Below are 23,021 nucleotides of genomic sequence, written 5' to 3' on the forward strand. Positions count from 1 at the left end.
CTGGAGTTCATACTGAGGCAGAATCCAAACGAGGCCATGACAGACAATTCATCTCCAATTTTTGAGCAACATACCCTGATATTCTTCATGAAAAAACTACTCTGGAGCATCTTTTCCTTAACTCTGCATTGTTTTGTTCTGCATTCTGTTATTCCTCCTAGAAATAAACTGACATGTAGGCGTTACTAGACAGGGAGATTCTCACAGGAGGAACAATTGAGGACCAGCACAATGTGGAGTTAAGAGAGAGAATACATGGATTTACTTAAACAGATCAGGAGAAGTGATAGGCCCTCTTTAATGCTGATTTATGTTACAATAGAGAATTAATTCATACCATATAATAATGTTACACTGTTCCCATGGTGGAAAAATGGTCACCCCCACCGAAAGAAACGGAGCCCTTCTCGCTCATGGTAACGTATCAGTAAATGTACCAAGCTGCAAAGTCTATGGCCATGAGTAAGGAGTTGGGGACACAGTTGTTTTACTTTCCACCCCAATCCCTTTCAACTCTCCGACTATAAGAATAATAATAATAATATAACATCTGCCCAGCACAGTCCTCTCCGAGTTATACTCAAGCGATTAGCTCATACAAAGCACATGGCATCCGCTACATGGCCTCTGTATTAGAGGTTCGGCCTCGTAGCTCTATGTCCCTTACCTTCATGTAACCAAGGTTTTCAGGCCTTTTCTATTAGTGTCATTATTCTGCTTGTGAGAATACATAAAAAAAATGACAATAATTATTTTAGATACATAAGAAATTGCTGAAGCGGTCACCTGGAAAATGGAAAGAGCAGCCACTTTAAGGATCGGCCTTCTCTTCCCTACCGGAGTATATAAGTGTTCCTGAGAGGTAATCGTGTCTCGGAGACAGACCGGTGATGGTGAGACGTCTGCTGGGTGGAGTAGGACCCAGGGAGAACTCTTTATAATGCCTGGAACATACTGAGGGAGTTCAGAATAATAGAAATGGCTGCACACAAAAACAGAGATGCCTCAGGTTTGGAGCAAGACCACACAATGTAGTGTATGGGAGCAGCATCTGCAAAACCTCTAGATAACGCCAATATGGAGTTACTAGGAAACTGCGCAAAATTCCCAGTGGAAGAATTGAGCCGTGTGTGGACCGGGTGGGTGTAAGGAGATCGTACTGACCATATGATGCTGTTTGGTGAGGACGTAGGTGGTGTCGTGTAGGAGATAACCAGAGATGTAATATTACATATGGTATAACTAGTCTGTAACACTGTCTTCTCTCTGTACATCACAGGCACAGTAGAGACCGTACAGCTGTTTTAGGCTGGGTCCTGACGTAGTGGCAACTGTATACAGATGATCGCACCATTATACAGGGTTTTCATCTGCACGTGGCTGCCGCCATATTAGCACAAAGCCTTATTGTACAGTCTGTGTTGTCGGCCCAACAAAGGGGTAACTTCAATCTTCTAGGGCCCCAATGCAACATCTGCAACACACACAGCCCACACTGACCGTGTGCCATGTAAATGACTGGTGTGATACGGTATATATGACACATGAAACAAGAGGGCCCACCTCTGTATCCCTGCTTACCAGTCACTTTACTATAGCTGCTAACAAATAAGCCACATATCTGCCTATACCTTGTGTGCACATATTGTGAGAAAGCGGGGTCAGGATAGTAATGGCCTATCACATTGTGTGAGGCATAGTTTGGCCCTCTGTATATCGGGGCAGTGGCTCTTCTCTATTGTCTGTGTGCTGTACAAGGAATTGCAGCTTTGTCCAATTCCAGTAAATGGGATGAAACTGCAATACCCTGCCGAAGACACGCACATAGACTGCCCTATATAAACCATGAAGACGACACGGTACTCTCGGACGAGATCTGTGACGGGTAGGACGGACGAGTATCAGACCCCCCACAATCTGATTATACGGTCAATATCCCAGAAAACCATACGAACTTTTTGGTGACACAATCTGGCTGGTACGAGTGCTCGGGCTCTCACAAGGACGGCATGAATGAAGCCTATCCGAAAGAGAAAGCAATGGTTCTTTGTCAGCTGCAGGGAACACCGCGGTCACTACTATACTAGTATTCCTGAACAAAGGCTCGAAAGAGCGTGTTTGTGGCCCCTCGCAGAGCGGCTGTATTGTTCGTGCCAGAAAGCAGAACAACGTTCACGCCAGTGTTTACACGCTATTAGATGTATGTATAGCTATATACTTTCTATAGCTCCATTACTAGTAAATATGGACATACAATGCCTGCCTGGAGGCGTCACTGAAGGGGTAGACATGTGAGTATTGTTCAGCATCTATTATTTAATGCTTAGAATAAATTCTCGATATGGGTCATAACATCCTCCTGCGGATACGCTGAGATCTATACCCAGTATATATCACATATCTCTCTACATATACTGTACATCTATCCTTCATGTTACCACGGCTGGACCGTGTAACCACATCCTGCCTACGCCGGATGATTTCTTCTTACAGACAATATAACATTATAGCGGAGAAGAATTACATATTAAATCACAAATATAAAAAATAGATTTTTAACTACATCAGTCACAAAGATACGACAGGTAACTGAGGGTGAAAGGCTTGGCATGGGACGCACCGTCATCTGTGTCAGCACATTGCTCAGTCTGTGCCCTGTATATAGTATATACACTGACATCAACTCTGCAGTGAATGGCAAACAATGTCGTCTACCTGCATGACTATAGCCGTTATCCCTTATACTTCTTGAATCGGTATAGTGGGGTCTGCGCTTCAAGATAAAAAATAAAAGGAAATCTCTGAAAGCAGAGGTGTGAGAATCCTCTGCAGATACACGAGGCACCGTAAGGCATGGGCAGAGGAGGCCAATACAACTGAATGTGGGGATGACTGATGCCAGGTGCCAGAACTGGCATTACACCATTACTTCTCGGTATATGGCGGGTCTCATGCTTGTAAGTTCTGGCAGGTAGAGCCAATATGTGGGGTCCTCTGCAACCCATTACACCCCCACTATCCTATAATATGGTTACTACTTCTCCAGAATATTTGTGGATTGGTAGTAAGATCTCAAGTATTCTCCAATACTTACACACATTAAGGACCATCTTGTGACCGCTAAGCTTTCAGAGACATACGATAGTGATGAAATAGGTTTTGTTGCATTAGGTGTTACCCGTTGAGTACTATGTGGATATACAATACAGGGAATATTATATGGACAGCACAGGCCTTTATGGGGTGGAGTTAGAGTCAAGATATGTTACGTCTGGTTTATACATCTTTGTGTTTTTCAGAAATATGACAGATGCGATGGCTGACCTTAGCGAAAACTGAAAAAATGATGAAAAGAGGTTGTCTGGAAGTAAGCAAAAAAAAAAAAAGGCTGCTTTCTTCCAGGAACATCACAACTATCCAAGGACTGTACCGCAGCAAAAGTGAAGCCGCTCTACCACTCGCAACCTGCGGGCAGGAGGCGGCCATGTTTTGTCTTGGACAACCCCTTTCATTTAGCTATAGTGGCTATTATGCTGGCAATGCTATCTGAGGTAAGTGTTTAGGTACAGGATAGCTAGATTGTTGTAGTCATCTACTATATAATATTTGCCCATACCCAAGGGTAAACATATACGTATCTGGAAGAGACCAGATAGCGATTTTACATAGAAAACAGTCATTTGCAGTAACGGGAAATTATTGCTGCCACCAGAGCACCCGACTAGTGAACCTCCAGCTCCGAATATGGGAGACCAAAAATAACATATCATCCATCTTACCAACTTTATACAATATATACTATACTTCCTATAGTCAAACATACAATATAACACAATGCCTGTATTTCACCAACTTATATAGAGGTTTATAGATCCCGCTAAGGATGCGTTTCCAGTACTTATACACTAGAGTCATCCGCCATCTTTTTTTGGGATACCTCTTCTACTATACACATCTGTTTAGCGCAGTTGGGTTTGCCATTTGCCGTAATGTCACATAGATCAGGATTCCTAAACTCTGAACAATTATACTGAATCTTTTCGGACAAAACCAAATATCAGTCAGGCTGTACTGTATATACAACATGGAGAAAAGATGTGATGGCCCTGAGCCTTCTAGTTAAACCCTTAGAGGAGTGATCCTGCTATTTTCGGAAGAGGGACGAGGAAAAAATATTCACGTTTTATACAGTATTTTACCGATCTACTGTACGTATCCATGTTGTGATACTTGGGCTAGGTTTACACTGGTATCCGGCCGCTGATTCCAAGCAGATACACAAATCCATCTGTTTATACGGACCGGCCAAGGAGGGGTCTGTCGAAACAAAAAACTGACTGTGTCCATTTTTGCAAATCCATTTTTAGGGAGGGGGTTTCCCCCTTTTTCATTCTGAACATGCACAGAATAAGGGATCGCAAAAACCTCAGTAATCCGCTTGTGTCGGCCTGCCATAGATCTCAATGATTCGTCGCTGTCCAGCTTGGAGAAAAACTCCAGTAAGTCTGGCTTTCTTCTCCGCCCAAAAGAGCGGTGACCAGACTAAATGCTCCGACTGTATGCCTGCACATGGTTTACACAACCCATCGATGGGTTTTATAATGAGCCATTCAAATCCGTTTTTGAGGATTTTCAGACTGCTTCAATAATTTCGCAGAGAGCCAAATTGCTGGTGTGAACCCAGTCTCGGGGTGTGATCGCACCGAAATTTGGAGCAGAATTTGAGGCAGATTACAACTCAAAATCAGCTCCAAATTCCTGAAGAGGACTTTTTCTGTCATGTGAACATACCCTTACAGGACATATAGCTCCTGTAGAGTCATTATTAGGAATACAACATCCAGATAAAACCATGAGAAATATACTTACAGGCAGCCCGGAGCTATACCCTGCCTCCTCATTAAGCCTTTACTGAAGGCTGCACTGAGAATCAGGAAATCTAGGCTCACATGGAGCTCACACAGAGTTTTTCGCTCAGGATTTTCAGGCCGTATCCGCCTCAAAATCCTGACCAAAAAGACGGCTCCCACTGAAATCAATGGGAGCCGGTCAGGTCTTTTTTTTCTGGGAGCCGTTTCTTCCGGCTCCCGGAAAAAGAGGCGACATGCTCATTCTTCAGGCAGATTCACCTCGCGACATCCGCCTGAAGACCATGACCTCCTCCCGACTAAAACCATTCATTCGCCTCAGGTTCGGGACCAAAAAAACCCTGTGTGAACTTACCCCTAATGATCCCTGCCACAGTCAATACTGATATTCAGCTCTATAAAAATAACATCCCATCTCTTCAAATACTATATTTTTCCATCAGATTACCCCGTAAAATAAAAAAGATTAAAAAAAACATGGAGTCCTCAGTTATTGATACCTTGAAATAGCTAATGAAAAAGACAGCGACAAATAGTGAGTTCTCAGGACTACCGTCAGGCGTCATTCACACTCCACATCAGGACACTGGTATATGTATCAGCTGGTGTGCACCAGACTGGAAGTCTACACGGGTCAGGTACATGTGGCATATTCTCGCATAACTCACGTCAGAAAACTGAAGTGAGTTATAATAGATATGTCGGGCCGAAGCCTGTGCCAGGGACGCGCCACATTATCGCCCGTCTATGACAGAAGACTGGAATATTAAAATCCCCCACCCCCGCCCCCCATTGTTTTATAGCATGGCCGTGCTGGATAGTCTGGAAAGCTATCGCCACCTATCCATTAACCATTTAAAGGCAACAACAACTGGAATCTTTCAATTGATACGTAAAAATTAGATAAAGAACTTCTAAAATAGAAATATGGACTGTATAAAGATAAAAGCTAAAGGTAAAATTGGTGCCCTCGCTACTCGGGAACAACACATTGATCATTGTATCGGTGTCACAGACTTGTGTCCTCTGTTACTATGTGACTTATAGGGTCGATTCACATGTCGCAGACTTTGTGACTTATAACCATTTGCAGCCATCTGAATGGAAGTCTTTTGGCACATTTTATTTCTACAAGTCCCTTTCCAATGACTGGGCCAGTGGCAGACATGGATACAAGAAATCTACCATATTACTCCACCAAGGACTATGTTACTCAGTGCTGGTTTGTGAACCTGGAGTTTTAGATTACTTATTTTGTTACAGGTGACAAAAAAAAAAATAAAAACAACAAAAAAGATGTACAGTGATGAAGCTGTTACCTGTTATTGCCGCTGAATAACTGAGCCAGATAGATTTCTAACCAGGTTATTTACAGAGAGCACTGGCGCAGACAATATACCTCCTATCCCAAAGCCTGGAACAAAGTATCACCCAACAAGACATCATGCGTCGAGAGAAAAGCCATCGACCGTTATCAAACGTCGCTCCCCATCTTATAGGAGCCAAACATCAAACCGGCAAAACGAGAAACCAAAAAGTGCCCGACCGCCTAGGAAATGATTCGAGACAAAAAGGCGTAGCAAATGTAATAAGGAACGGCGGCAAGTCTTATAATGAACAGCTGGCGGAGAAGGAAAGACTGAAGGTACTTTGCCCCGAGTACTCCGATTTCACTAAGTTTCTCCTGTTAATGAGCAGTCTGCCGTTCACAAGAACTGAATTATTTACTTTGATGTCTAGATAAGAAAAAAAATCTCTACAGAAGATTAAAATGTTGTCGGCTGCATGAACTATTCCACGCTAATGCTGCTTTTTGGAACGATGTCCTTGTAAGAATGGCGCAGAAGATGTAAAAAAAATACCTTAATGCCTAAATAAAACACCCAAAATAATGAATTTGTATAGGAGAGACTGAGGACATCAGCTAAACGCTAGCATTTCAGTAAACGGATAAGGCTTTCATGAGCAAGTATCTTCCTAAATCAATATAAGGTACAGTAAGTTGTAAAGGAACACGAGACACAAGAAATCTAGCCGCCTATTCTGTTTGGAGCCTTTTCCGCATGATCCCCCAGAAGGGGGTTCATTTCTCCTGCCCATCACTTCAGTCTTCCACTGGTGGTTGGCTAGAGGGCTTGCCCTACTGCAAACAGAGCAATGAGGGGGAGAGGATCCTGCTGCAGTCAGTTGTCTTACAGCCTGAAGCAGGACAGTGAAAAGGATGGGGAATGAATGGCCGAGCTCCTGAGATCAATAGAGGACATTTTTTTTCTATATTTCTTGGTTTTAATGAATATAAAACCAACATAATTTCTGTGTTTAGTGTTCCTTTAAAACATAAGTCAATGGAGAACAGAGTCCTCTCCAGCGGCATTCCTGCATATTCATCATAAAAGTAGCTGCCCTTCCTACCCTACCGAGCTGTCAATGCAATGGGCATAAAGCAATATGTAAGTACAGAGGGATTTCCACTATGTGTTGACCTCACAGTTGCCTGTATGTAGCTGGAATAAAACTTTAGATCTGTTCGTACAATTTTTGTGAGTCTTGTAATCTATATCGCATAAGGGTTGGCCACAAAAATATTGTCATCAGGTGTAGTAATGTTGTGAAGCGTCGGGCCAAGGCCACGATTAAAAAAGCCAGAAATGTAGGCAAAAAGCAATGTGTTTGGCTGCAAAGTGAAGGAATATGATCATGGCGTCCTAGCCCTCTAGAGCTCTTATTGAACAGTCTGGTACTGCCGCTTTTTAATCTACCAAGAATGGTTGGGTAGTGTATTATGGCTTAAAAGCTTGGCATATAATTGTAATTGCAGTTTCTCCTATGTTCCTAAATCATCCCAAATTCTTACCCATACAACTATACTCCCTTGTAACATATTCACTCCAAAAAGCCATAGTAGACTGGAATTCTGCTGGTATTCTTTAGGCGCCTCCATGTTTGACTGTCCGGGTCCAGTGCCTTACGGTAAGAAGTCAATGACGTTTCTGACACATGCAGAGAACGTTGAGTCTTTGTCGTCTTTGTACATTAAGTGTAAACTTCCCTTTACAGTATTATAAAGAATATTGACATTCATTGTTTTTTGTTTTGTTTTTTCTGTTTTTTTTCTTTAAGCGGAAACGAACAATTCCCAAACCTCAAAAGGAGCATTAATACTACAAAATATCAGCATGACAATCAAATTCAGTAAAGTAGTAAAAGTGCAAAAATATGTCACAAAAAGGGAGGAGTCCGGTAAAGAATTGGCACCGTCCTAATATGAAGAAGTCATTTTGCCAAATAACTTTAAGAGTCAAAGTTCCGCTTTGCGAGTCTCGTCACGTCCATCTATCTCCTCTCCTTAGCTCGAGTAGGTGAAACATATACAAAACGGATAGAAATTCTGTACATTGCCCTTTGTGCGTTTAGAACCGGAGGCTTTCATCTTTTCGTTGTCTCCATAAAAAAAGATTTGAACAACAAGTTTATGTGCTGTGTGTGTTTCCATCGAGAAGTTCACTTACACAAGGAAACGCTATCGGAATTTGTTTTTTTGTTTGCGTTTGGTAGGTTCCCGCTAGTAAAATTTAAAAACATGGTCCCGCTGGATCTGAATGGCTTAAATATAAAAAAAAAGAAAAAAGAAAAAAAAAAGTAGAATATCTTGACATAGAGAAATACTTAGTGAAAAGCCTCCATTCACATGCCGTTCTCTCCTCTTGCACAATACACGTAAGATCTCTTGGGCAGTGCTTGTAGCGATTGTGCAGCATGTCATCCATTCTAAGAATCCCACCGCTTGTTTTCTAAAACCCATCAAGGTCTGAACCCGTCGGAGCACGTACCTACAAAAAGTATTAAATCATGCAATACTTATTGGTACCAGCTTGGAATCCAACATACCACGTATATAGGAAAGAAGAGCCTTAATTTTTGCTTTCACCGGCTGAGATTTTACGTAGTAGACGCTTCAGGATTTTTGCCTGGTGCTGTTGTGACTTGTTCTGCAGCTGCTTCTTGAAGACCCGTGGCATTTGGCTTTGGTGGAAGTGACAGGAGGGTCCAGATTTAGAGAAGGACTTGAGCGTGACTTTTTGAGTCCATCCTCATCATTTTCTGCAGAGTCAAATAAGCTGTTTTCAAAAGCTTCCAAATCTTCTGTGCCCGCTTTCAGTTTGGCTCTTAATAGCATAGCGTAAGTGCCGTAGCGGGATTTCTGTCAATACAAAGTAACCAGAGATTAAATGTGCAAGTTCTACGTTTTGGAAAACCTGTATCAAACTTAGAATTTCATTATCTTGTCACTGGGTGCGGCGTACGTAGCGCTCTGCTAGTAGGAATTAACAGTAGAGCAGTGTGGTCACAATTTATGCTATATTATTCCACTTCAAGAATACCTACATGTAATGGGTCTAGAAATGACGTATAATTGATAGAAAGATTTCATGTGTTTTTTTCAGCCTAGGTAATCATGTTGGTACGGTGCCTCCAACTGCTCAAAAAAAAAACCTTTCAAAGAGGCTTCAAAGCATTTCTGTTAAAGGGTCATCAGTCCTAAAGTCTATATAATCTCCAATACAGCTGAATATAATGGGACAGATCTACTAATACTGTTTAATATAGTTAGACGGTACAAAAATAAAGGGGATGTTCAAGAATTACAGAAAACTCAATGGCGGCCAGGATGGGTGTAAACGAACAAACCAAAAGAAAGGCATAGTCGCCCGTCTCAGACGTTCCATTGTGTGCTTCCCCTCACAGGCCAGGGCTCGTGAGGCCGGAGGAGCGGAGACTCTCAGCAGTCTCTGGAGAGTGACCAATGACATCACCTAAATAGATGTCACCGGTCCCTTACCGGAGGCCAGTCGGTGGTCTCGTGGCCATGTGACCCTCCCCACTTCTAGTCCAGTGAAAAGAGTATGCCTTTTTTATGGTTTTCTTTAACACCCCAGCCGCCCATCAGTTTTCTGTAATTAAATAGCAAACCCAGCGACTGATAAAAGATGAAAAATCTGCTGCATGATTAAACTGTCTAATGTGATACATCCTGTTAATGTTGTCACACCTTTCACCTCCTCATGAATGTAGTGTTTTATATACTGCTAGTAAACAGACAGTGCACCAAATTCAGCGCACTGTCGGCTTTCCCAGTATGTGGAGATATTGGTGCTGTTATTTTCGGCACAGCATCGTCACTGAGCTGTGAGGAAAGTCCCCCTCCCAGTACTCTAAAATATCTTTGTACTGTCAGAGGCGGCGTTCGTTACTGCCCAGCGATGACACTTTGCTATGATGAACGCCCTTCTGACAGTGGGGAGATATCAGTGCCAAAATTAATGGCACCAACATCTCCACCACTGGGGCACATAATGGGAAAACTGACATCGTGTGCTGAATTCAGCGCACTGTCGGCTTTCTGGCGGTATATAAAACCACACATTCGTGAGGACATGAAAGGTCCTCTCTAAGCCCCACCCATTGTTAGAGAAGGTCTACAACAGTTAATAAATGCAGAGCAAATTATACTAGTTGTGGTTCATCTGAATTCGTAAGTCTGCTCCAATATATTGAGATTTGGAAATCACCATTTAAAGGGATTCCATCATTAAAGAAAACATTTTTACACTAAAATCGCATGGGAATAGCCTTTATTTTGCAGGTTCACGCCACAGTTTCTTCTTTTCTTCATTATGCTAATTATGCTCACAAATGACGGGGGCGTTCCCCCTGCGCTCAGGGCATAGCTTCATCACAGCTTCCAGCGCCACCTCTGTCTTCTGTTCCTGACACGTATCCTCCTCTTCGGGTTGGACAGAACCGACTGCGCATTTTCCATCGGCCATTTTGTCGTGGTCTCGCAAAATGGCTGACGAGACAAGTGCAGATGGCTGTTCCTTCGGCTATTTTGCGCTGGTCTCGTGTAAGAAGGGGAGCAAGGAGGAGGAGACACGTCAGAAACAGAAGACAGAGGCGGCGCTGGGAGCTGTGGCGAAGCTGTGCTCTGAGCACAAGGGGAACGCACCCTGTGGTCTCTGAGAATAATGCACAAAAGAAAGAGAATTCAAAAAAGGCTATTCCTACGTGCTTTTAGTCAAAAAACGTTTATTTTTTCATGATAAAATCCCTTTAATACTTGCTATGCAATAACTGCATTGTTCTTTCATTGAATATATCTCAAGTATACCCAGTCTTAAGAACTCACAAATACATTTACAATATATATAATTGAATGTTAATTGCATTTTTAAAAACTTGTTTTCTTTCTAATATTTAGGACCCTTTTTCAATCACTTTTTGGGAAGGTTTTCTGTCCAGATGACACATGAGATACCATCTCTCCTGAGCCACACACATATCAGCGGGTTAACAGGTTTATTTTTACAAAATGTAAATGAGTTTTAATGTTTCCAGAGCATGCCATGCATCAAGATGTGTGATTTAAGGTTCATTTCTTTCCCTCCAGAGTATTTTACCATTTCTCTGTGATAATTAAAGCTGATAATGAACTCATCACCGGCGTCTACTTGACAAACATCTTGTCATTGAAAGGTTTTATAACTTCTAGTGCAGTGGAGAAGGTTGAACACCAAGCCTCCTTCACAAAGTTATATAACCTCGGATTTATAAATGGCCGTATTATGACAATTTCGGATCTTAATCTATTTCCCTTTCTAATTCGCCCTAAGATGAGAACTACTTCTCCATAGGCAGCAAAGGAGTAAATGAATGTCTTTAAGACTAATAATGAAATGTCATGTGATCTCTACTCTCCCGAGGGAAGACCAAGACCTATTACATATGAGAAAGTAGAATATCTTATTAACTATAAGACATAGGTGTGGGTGACATACCTCAAATTCTAAGTAGTCCTCCTTCTGCTTAAACTCATCCACTTCTTTCCCTTTCACTTTCTTATCTGGAGGAGTTGTGCGATGTTCGATTAAACTTGATGACATACTCTTGAACTTGGATTCATGTGTTTTCACCTGTTCCTCCTAAAATAAAAAAAATTACTAATGAAACTCTATGAAAGGTTTAGCACATACTTATAACTATACATCGGCTGGCTCTTTATTTTAGGTATACAATTTCTCTTGAACTTAATGGCATTTTTGAGTCTTTTTTTTATTTTTTTACTCACGCAAAAATAAATGTATTCACTAGAAATATAATATTAATCTGCCACAACCTCACAACCTAAAGCGGACTGACCTGCAGCATGTTGTAGAGCAGGATTTGCTGAGCAGAAAAAGTCTATGGTAAAAGCTTCAGTACAACTTGTCATCTATGATGTAAATATCTGCTCATTCTGGCCTTTGGCATCTTTTAAGCAAACTTAGACTTTATAATGGGAGCTCTCTCTCCATATTATGCATCACTTATTGGTGGTATGGACAGCTTTCATAATAAGAGTATGGAGAGGGCTCCCTTCAGAAAGTATAGGTATGGCAGGGGAAACTATCACTACTATGGGAAGAATATGCAAATATGTTTCCCAGGATGTGAATCGGGAAACACTGCCTCTGTATGCTGCCCTCTATGGGAAGCTCCCTTGAACATCATGCCCGACTTTCCAACAAGGCATAGAGGGTAGCATACAGAGGCAGTGTTTCTCTATTTACATCCTGGGAAACATATTTGCATATTCTTCCCACAATCCCCCACATGGAGCGAAAAGGGCTTTGTAAGACTCCACACATCTACATGGTGGTCTCTCCCTAAGGAGAGACAATATCCCCATAATCTACTATTACTACTACTATAATAGTGCCCCCACATGTAATATTACCTGCACGTGGGGGAGAAGTATTATCTGTGAGAGGCACTACTACAGAAATAGTGCCCCCTTCACCAGTTAATAACATTACCTGTATGTAGGGGGCACTATAACTTTTATAGTTCCCTAGTAGTGACAGGTAATATTACCTGTGTGTTAGGGGGACTATTACCTTACACACACACACACACACACACACACAGTTACTATAATGACAATTACATTATACTTATCTGGTTACCAATGCAGCTCCCGGGACCTATTCCTGAACACAGGATGTGTGCATCTTCTATTCTGCTCCTCAGTCCCCATGGCATCATAGCGAAGGTTCTGGGAGAGGAGTGGAAGATGCGCACATCCTGTGTGCTGCATTAGTAACCAGGTAAGTGGAAAGTGATCTGCTGGTCACTTATAATTAAAAAGCTACTGAATTCTAAATAATTGTTTAGTCATATCCTAAATAGACCGTGTCACTTTGCTACCTGGGATAGGCGAGTGATGGCACTTGGAAGGAGCGGTCGGCTAAATTTTTTATGTGACCCGATTGCAGCGGGGAATGGAGGTGCAGAAAACATTGCTGCCACCACATTGATGCGGGTGATCCATGAATGCATCTGTTCTGTATTCCTGATTAAGAAAAAGGAAATATAAGTAAAGGTCATCTCAAAAACCATTTGCACACAAACATCATTGCCAGAAACTGGGATATCAGAAACCTCTACTGCTAAACTACCTTGGTCTGTGGGGGTGTATTAGGCAGTAAACAATGAAAATCTTTTGCATATACTGTAAAAAATTGCTAAAGAATCAAGATGATACATAAAATGTATGTACACATTCAATGGCGTAACTGAAGTCCGGTGGACGTGAGTGCAAGCATTGACCAGGAGCCCCCTACCCTATTCCCTAGGGCATATACTTGATAGCAGTGGTTATAGGTGTCGTGGCAGCATCCCATAGTCTTAAAAGGGATACAGCTACTGTATAGCGCGCACAACCACTGTTATGAAGCACCTGACATATAACAATGCCCAGAAGCTTCTATTATATATTTCAGTCATCTTGTAAACACATTTGTGTCATGTGCCATGCTAAACACTACGAAAGTTTATGGTACCAATGAAATGCGAAAAAATAATATAAAAATTATCATGAAAATTCCCAAAGATTAAGGACAAATTTGAAGGCTTTTTGGAAAGGAAAGTCACCTCTCTTTTCAGATAGTACAAAAAGTCTGCCTTTTGAGAAGTAAGGCTAAAGTTAGAGAATTCTAGCTAACTATAATATTTCCGACTTTATGACAGATCAGACCTGACCAGTCATTGACCATCACCAGACATTTATTGCGCTACATTATGACTCACTGAGCTTGAAATAGGAATACTCTCCAGTCTGCTGTTCGTAGGTAAAAGACATTTGGCCTTTTGTTATAGTCGGATGCTCTGGTAGCGAGAGAATGATGTATGCTGATTGCATTTTTCAAGTCTTCTTCAGAAATTGGCTTCCCTGGTTTATACTCCTCCTAAAATGCAGACAGCAAGAATATTACTGTACCCATGTGTCAGAAGCCCATAGCGTATAGATGCCATGCAGCGTCAGATTATTCAATAAAATTACATGCTGAGCCAATGCTTTATCTTAGTATGAATGTTAAGGTCACATTGATAAAGATTTGGTACCAAAACGTATGGCTAATTTTATCACCGATACAGACAGAAAAATGCTTGAGAGACTGTATAAACAGGAAGCAAGAGAACTCTGGGTCCTCTATTGTTACACTGCCCACAAATGCCAGTTTCCAGGGTGCTCTGTACACCACAGGAAGTAACAAACACCACTGCATGTTACTGGGCTGTACAGGAAAAGCTAACGCAATGATTTCTGACATCACTTCCTGCTCTGCAGCCATTGGCTGAAGCAGTATCACAAGGACTTCCTGTTCTCCTGCACCCTAAAAGAACTCTTTACATAACATTGGTAACACTATGAGCTGTCGTACAGTTGTGTCTTCCTGCAGAGGACATGTAGAGCAGGATCAGCAACATCATTATCGCAATAGAGAAAAAAGACATTAGGAAGGTAAAGTCACATTAGTAGCCAGTTACATAGCAAAAATAACACTAAGGGGCTTGTGCCACCACAGACACTTATTCCCTATTCTGTAAGGCCAGGTTCACATCTGCACAAGAGTCTCTTTTGGTGATACCGTCACAGAAACCTCTGAAATTCAAAGGAGTAAAAAGTCTTGCACACAGGACTTTTTTTTCTCTGCTGCTATTAGTTTCAAAATAGTGGACACCCAATGGACCCCATTATGGTCAATAGGGACTTCCGGGCTCCACGTGTAACCGCAGTTGTAGAGGTCCAGTCTTCTGTCGTTCTGGTCCCCCAACAAACACAAATGACGGAGAGGCTGGCGCTAATGTGAGCTTAGTGAACATAATGGGGCCTGAAAGTCCCCCTGAGTACTCCCCATGAATGACACACTTACGTGACCATCACTCAATTGACGTGTACAGGGTAGCCAGAGATGGTGGCCTCAGTAGCCCCACAGAAGTGAATGGAGTGCCGGACATACAAGTACACTGGTGCTACATTTACAGTACTTGCAGGCCCCCATTCTAATGCTCTCTAGAGGTCCCGGCAGTTGGACTGCCAGCAATTTGACACTTATCCCCTATTCACAAGATAATGGTACAACTGCTTATTTTGTATTAGGGGGCGTTCACACTACCGTTGGTGTCTGACAGCTGGTGTCCGCTGCTAATGTCCGTTCAAAATCTTGTGCGGACATTAGCAGCGGACACTAGCTGTGTCCGTGACATTTTGCATTGATTTAAATGGACATTGGGTGCGTTCTTTTACTGTCCGGGGGTGTCCTTAAGTGTCCGTTCCCAAAGATGTCCGACTTTTCAAGCGGACAGAAAAACCTACATGTCTGTAATTGTAGTAATAGGGGATATAAAACATATAACATAAGTCATTAGTGTTGTTTCTGTAGTATACCATACCTTCTGTAGATAAAGGATCATGCCTTTTAATATTCCATGGAATGTTTTCCAGCCCCTCTTTCCTCTTGGAGCTGCATAAAATGAATAAGTACATTCAAAAATTCAACAGTGTCATTTACACGCCCGATAATACATTATATATATATCTCATATTTATCACAAAGATGTAAAGCATCCAAAATAAAGACCACTGTATACAGAGACATCACTGCCACAGGGTTCAGTACTGGGCCCTTCCTTTGAATATATATATATATATATATATATATATATATATATATATATGTATATATATATTTTTCGGACTATAAGACGCACTTTTTTTCCCCAAAATTTTTGGGGAAAAGAAGGGTGCGTCTTATAGTCTGAAGGTGGCGCCTGGCATCCGCTGTAATAGAGAGGCGGAAGCCGGCAAGTGATAGACGCCATTACAGGTGCCGGGGCCTGAGACATCGCTACGATCCTCTGCCCTGCATGAAGCCAGCAGCGGCAGGGGCTCCTCCGTGCCCCCGCCGCTGGCTTCATCCAGGGCAGAGGATCGTAGCGATGTCTCAGGCCCCGGCGTCTATCCCTCCCCGGCATCCGCCTCTCTAGTACAGCGGATGCCGGGTCAGTATCCGTGGCCCCTTCTCCCCCGGGGCCGGTCCCCACCGGCCTCGTACCTCTGAAGTTGCAGGCCGGCTCCTGCGCGGCGATATCGCAGGAGCCGACCTGTTCGGGTGACAGCCGGGAGCCTAATGAGGCTCCCCGGCCTGTCACGGCTGTATTAGTATTGCGGCTGGTCTCTATGACCAGCCGTAATACCAATAGACAGAATGTCCCATAGACGGCAATACAGTTGTATTGCCGTCTATGGGACTTGCGATCAAGTGACCGCAGGTTCAAGCCCCCGGGGGGAATAAAATAGTTAAAAAAAAAAAAGCTTTAAAAATATGAAATAAATAAAAGTTCTAAATCACCTCCTGTTTTTTTTTCAATACAAGGTGATCTAAGCAATAGATATCCCCCAAAATGGTATAACTAAAAATTACAGCTGGCCCCGCAAAAAAAACGCTCTATGCATCCCTGTACAGCTGCAGGGTCACCTGTCAATGTGGCCTTGCAGCTGTTGCAAAACTACAACTCCCATATATTAAATATTTTACCAGTTTTTGCTTCAAATTTTTTTTTCCCTATTTTCCTCCTCTAAAACCTAGGTGCGTCTTATAGTCCGAAAAATACGGTATATGGTTTTTTTTGCCTTCTTCTGGATCAACATTATAGTTGTGCTGAGACTTGACGGACTGTGTACCTATAGATGTTTCAGAGCTAACTTAAATTTCTGCAGCTGTATAATTGTTGTCTTCTGTGATGAGCTATCACTGTGCAATAAAACCAATGAAAACTCGTCGAAAAATGTTTTTGCACTGACTTTTCTTTGTGTTTTGTTGTCCTCCATAATGAAAATTTGTGTTAATATATCCCATTGTAAAGAGTTGGGTTAAATCTGTTACATCGTCTGATAGGGTGGATTGGAACTGTGACACTGGAGCATCAGAAACTTATCAGGCAAGTAAAATTTTATCACGATTTTATCAAGAAAATAAAAACAAACAAACAAGCTTATGGGCAAATTTAAATTTTAATCAAATTTTTCAACTTTTTATAATAATAATAATAATAATAATAATAAAACACTGAACAATTGAGGTAGCAACAAGAGAAGGAGCTGGATCGATTTGATGCAGACTTTCTTCTCCTACCACCCAGCCATGGGTCAATCACAGCTGGTGCCAGGAGGAAAGCTTGCATATGATGTATCCCTGGCTGAGCGGGCTGTATGCTACAAGTGCATCTCAATAAATTAGAATATCATCAAAAGTTGTTTTTTTTATTTTTTTAAGTAATTCAATTAGAAAAGTGAAGCATATTTTGAGTCATTACAAACAGAGTGAACTTTTCAAAGTGTTTATTTCTATTAATGTTGATGATTATGGCTTATGGCCAAGGAAAACCCAAAAGTCATCTCAAAAAATTAGAATAATTAACCCAAAACAGATGCAAAGTCTTTCTAAGCATTTAAAATGTCCCTTAGTCCTGTTCAGTAGGAGTCACAATACTGGGGAAGACTGCTGATTGACAGATGTCCAGAAGGCAGAAATTGACACACTCCACAAGGAGGGTAAGCCACACAAGATCATTGCTAAAGAAGCTGGCTGTTCAGAGTGCTGTATCAAAGCATATTAATGGAAAGTGGAGTGGAAGGAAAAAGTGTTGTAGAAAAAGGTGCACAAGCAACGGGATAACCGCAGCCTTGATAGGATTGTTAAGAAAAGACCATTCACAAATTTGGGGGAGATTCACAAGGAATGGACTGATGCTGGAGTCAGTGCATCAAGAGCCACCACACACAGACGTATCCAAGACATGGGATACAAGTGTCACATTCCATATGTCAGGCTATTCATGACCAATAGACAACGCCAGAAGCGTCTTACCTGGGCCAAGGAGAGAAAAAATTGGACTGTTGCTCAATGGTCAAAGGTGTATTCAGATGAAAGTAAATTTTGCATTTCATTTGGAAATCAAGGTCCCGGAGTCTGGAGGAAGAGCAGAGAGGCTGATGTACACAATCCAAGCTGCTTGAGGTCTAGTGTGAAGTTTCCACAATCACTGATGGTTTGGGCAGCCACGTCATCTGCTGGTGTAGGTCCACTGTGTTTTATCAAAATCAAAGTCAGCACAGCCGTCTACCAAGAAATTCTAGAGCACTTCATCAGGATTCCCTCTGCCCACAAGCTTTTTGGAGATGGAATTTTCATTTTCCAACAGGACTTGGTCCCTGTCCACACTGCCAAAAGTACCAAGACCAATAACCACAGTATCACTGTGCTTGATTGGCCAGCCTGACCTTAACCCCACAAAGAATCTATGGAGTATTGTCAAGAGGATAATAGGCTGACACAGGCTGACACCTCCAGGCCACATTGCCGCATTGATGCCGTCTTTCACGCAAAAGGAGCCCCGACCAAGCATTGAGGGCATTTACCAGACAGACTTTTCCTTTGGCTGACATTTCTATGTTAAACAATTTTTTTTTACAGTTGGTCTTATATAATCTAATTTTCTGAGATAATGACTTTTGGGGTTTCCTTGGCTGTAAGCCATAATCATCTGCATTAACAGAAAGAAGCACTTGAAAAGCTGTGTAAGCGGCCATTTTCTTGTGCCCATTTTCCGAGGCCTAGAAGTTTGAACCCAGCTCCGGAAGAAGATGTGCAGAGAGCCCGTTCCTGAAGAAGGTGGAGACGGCGCTGGAGAGTTCTCTCGCCGCATTGGGGACACCCCCAGTGCTGCGCGAGGACTCATTTACATTCAGTCAAAAACTGGGATTTCTACCAAACGGCGGCGTGGAGAAGACATCTAAAGGTAGGAGAAGAATAGCCTTTCTTAAGGCTATTCCTATGTGTAATCGACAAAAAATGTGATTTTAATGATAGAATCCCTTTAAGTATCTACTATTAGAGAAATGGTAGAGAAGCTGCGGCTGTGGTATCTGCTCAGTTTCGGAGCAGGCCTTATCATTAGTTCCATCACCTGCTGTACTAGCTGATGTCATGTTGAGGTAATAAGAATCAAATTAGATGATTCTGTTAAAAAACGGAATCTTGATAAACCATAAGGTCAGATTAATTGGACTTAATCTCTTAGCCTTAGTCCAACCTATAGAACGTCCATCCACAAGGAATACTCACTTTTTTTGCAGTCAGGATCGGCATGGATTTTGCGAACCAAAACTCCATACTTGTAAGTTGTGATATTAGGATCTTGAGAGAAGTCAAGGAATGGTTTTCCACAACTATTGATGCGTTTTATGGATTTTGGATTTGGGTCTGCAAGTTCTGACAGTGATCTCCTGAGCTCTTCTTCATCTCTGCAGAGATCAAAACAAAGCAAGTTACAGCAGACTTAAATAAGGGATATTCAGCGTATGGGTTTTACTACAGTATACAATGTATACAATTGGTTAGTGCTGTCAATTTTACTATGAATAAAACACAACTGGAGATGTCACAGATGCTTTGATTGTAAATGAACAGATACAAAGTATTTCATGCAGTTCACAACTCCTACAGTAAGAAATTCTTTTGTTGCAGCTCATTTGAAGATAAAATGGTCACGAAGCCTGGCATAAATAGTCACGAAGCATCACATGGCATAGCTTGTAGGGACATCGAAATGGCCTTAGCTGTTCCAGAAAAAACACGCAGAGGTCAATGGAAGAGCTGCGTATTGTTCAATTATTACAAAGAGCCAGTTAGTCTATATATATAAAACTCAAATTCTGTAGTAGTCTGCTCTATACAAATCCACAATTCTCACCCGATTTGGGTGAAATTTAGTAGGCCCCCTTTCCACCCACAGGAGAAGAATACTGCGCATGTTACATCTCACTAGCATTCCCCCGTCATGAGATTGAGGCCCTATACATATAATGGGGAAATGTGAAAGTGCTGAGGGGAAAACAATAGTTGTGACTGACAGGGACGGATTGTAGCGACGGTGCCAAAGAGTCGCTGCTGAAGTGGCCGCAACACCACACACAAACACCATATAAACATCACACAGACAGCACACATACACCAACCCACAAGCACAACACCACACAAATACCACAACACACCACACAAACACCAGACCACTCTAGACACACACAACACAAACATCACCCCACAAATACCACAACGCCACCCCATAAATACCATATGCACAGCGCACACGCACACACACACACGGATCACACGCATGCAAACACACTCAGATGGATGCACACTATGCACACGGACGAACATAGCATGCGTACTCACAAACAACTACCGCACACTTGCACTGCACACACACAAACACATGGATCACATGCGCACATACATGCATACATATACACAGACCGCACACGTGCATGCACACACGCACACATACAGTGGCGTAACTAGCAATGGCGGGGCCCGAGGCAAACTTTTGACATGCCCCCCCCCCCCCCCCGAAGACCTCGGCCGACCCCTTCCTACGTGCTCTATTATGCCCCATAGTGGCCCCTGCACACAGTATTATGTCCCTCAGTGGCCCCCTGCACACAGTATTATATCCCTCAGTGGCCCCTACGCACAGTATTATCCCCCATAGTGGCCCCTGCACACAGGATTATGCCCCACAGTAGCCCCTGCACACAGTATTATGTCCCATAGTGGCCCCTGCACACACTATTATGTCCCTCAGTGGCCCCATACACACAGTATTATCCCCCATAGTGGCCCCTGTACACAGTATTACGCCCCACTGTGGACACTCATAAACAATTATTATACTCCGGGGTCTTTTCAGACCCTAGAGTATAATAATCGGAGACCCAGGGGGAGAAAAACATAAAAAACCCCACTGTTACTCACCTATCTCCCAGCTCTGCTTGCAGTCCTCCGCTGTCCATCTTCAAAGACGTCAGACGTCACATGACCCGGGACACAGGCCGGGGTCATGAGACGTCAGACAACTAGGCCTGAAGCCTGCCCGGATCGTGGAGAGGTAAGTAACAATGTTTATGTTTCTTACCTCTCCTGGAGCCCGCGGTGTCACTTACCAATCCCGGCCCTGCCAGGATCGGTATGTAAATAGGGCCCGTTACCGGCTGGAGTAACTCCAGTCGGTAATGGCCTATTAAGAAAAAAAAAACGCAGCGGTAGCAGCTGTCGCCGGGCCCCCTAATGTCCCGGACTCTGTGGCAGCTATCTCTGCTGTTATGGCGGTAGTTACGGCAATGCATACATACACATGGATCACACGCGTGCACACACACATACATACATACACGCACGCACGCACGCACTGACATGTCTGGTATCCTTAGTGGCTGCTTGCACACTACAGTATTTTCCACAGGCCTCCAGTCCATGGATTTGGTGGCTCCATAGACTTCTTTGTGCACAATGCTGTACATTTTGCAGGCTCCATAGAAGTTTATGGATCTGTAAAATCCACGGCCCGGAGACCCATGAAAAATACTGTAGTGTGCAAGCAGTCTTACTGAGCAGTAATATTGGTCAGGCGAAAACTGCCTCATAGTGAGGGTCCATGCACACGGAATAAACGCGCGTTCATTTTTGCATAATACACTTGTAAAGAATACACATGTAAAAACCAGACTCCCATTGACTTCAATGACATTTTTTACATGTGTAAAAAACGTGCGTATTTGGAGCGTTTTTTACTTGTGTAAAAAATGTAATTGAAGTCAATGGGAGTCTGATTTCTACATGTGTATTCTTTACACGTGTATTATGCAAAAATGAACGCGTGTTTACTCCGTGAGCACGGCCCTTAAGATTGTCATTATTGCTTACTATACAGGGAGTTTTCATCACTGAAACTGCTGAGGTCAAGTGAAAGGGCGGGTTCACACCTGCGCGCTGTCTCCGCTTTAGCCAATCGAGGGGGTTTCCGTCTCCTGCCCCGAGAAACTGTACAGGGGACGGAAACCTGGCAGTCAGTTTTCAAACCCGATCACTCAAATGGGTTTGCAAAGTGACCGCCCGTGTGCGTCTTCTGCCTCTCCACAGCAAAACAATTTTTTTTTAAACCAGACACAAAGTCAGACATGCAGGACTTTGTGTCCGGTTAAAAAAACGGTTCTGCCGCGGAGAGACAGAAGATGCACACGGGCGGTCACTTTGCAAACCCATTTGAGTGATCTGGTTTGAAAACTGACTGCCGGGTTTGTGTCCCCTGTACAGCTTCTCGGGGCAGGAGACGGAAACCCCCTGGATTGGCTAAAGCGGAGACAGCGCGCAGGTGTGAACCCGCCCTGAAAGCTGAGCTCTGATTGGTTGCTATCGGCAACTACACAAGTCTGCCTGTCAGGCGGTTTTCATTACTGAGATGTAGGTTTTAATTTTTGATAAAAAAAAATAGTTAAAAAATAGTTGTCATAGTTTATACTATACTATATACTGTATTGAATATGTAAAATCAATAAAATCAATGTAAAATCAATAAAAATGTTGAAATAAAAAAAAAGTTGTTGTTCACATCAATGTTACGACAAATTAGTAAAATGCCAAAATAATAAAAATTTTAAGTGGAAATTTTTTTTTATGGTAGCACTCTGAAAATGTCAATTTCAGTGTGACACTGAAAATTTTACTTTAGCATAACCAACAATTTAACATATTTTCCGCGAGCGAAGCCGCGGGTATTCTGCTAGTAAGTAATAAGATGATCGGCATATATAGTTTAGTTACAACTATACAGTATCTATACCTATATATTGTAGCTTACCACACCTGAGCCTAAGAGGCTATTCATACAACCGTATTCCATCCATGTGTTGCCCATATTTCTCAGACTGAT

General features: G+C 42.5%; 1 protein-coding gene across 2 annotated transcripts in view; it reads right to left on the minus strand.

Annotated features, from left to right (window-relative positions):
- Positions 1–7,352: 7,352 nt before the first annotated feature.
- PSD (pleckstrin and Sec7 domain containing) overlaps positions 7,353–23,021 on the minus strand; it is a 232,949-nt gene continuing 217,280 nt past the window's right edge. For both annotated transcript variants that reach the window (XM_075258168.1, XM_075258167.1), the window contains exons 12-17: positions 19,376–19,554; positions 15,642–15,712; positions 13,995–14,152; positions 13,113–13,257; positions 11,705–11,848; positions 7,353–9,069 (exon numbers count right to left, since the gene is read on the minus strand). In XM_075258168.1, coding sequence (XP_075114269.1) covers positions 8,824–9,069; positions 11,705–11,848; positions 13,113–13,257; positions 13,995–14,152; positions 15,642–15,712; positions 19,376–19,554 — 943 coding nt within the window. In that variant the 3' untranslated portion in view covers positions 7,353–8,823. The remainder of the gene's footprint in view (positions 9,070–11,704; positions 11,849–13,112; positions 13,258–13,994; positions 14,153–15,641; positions 15,713–19,375; positions 19,555–23,021) is intronic.

The sequence above is a fragment of the Leptodactylus fuscus genome, chromosome 10 (genome assembly GCF_031893055.1).
Source record: "Leptodactylus fuscus isolate aLepFus1 chromosome 10, aLepFus1.hap2, whole genome shotgun sequence".
NCBI lineage: Eukaryota > Metazoa > Chordata > Amphibia > Anura > Leptodactylidae > Leptodactylus > Leptodactylus fuscus.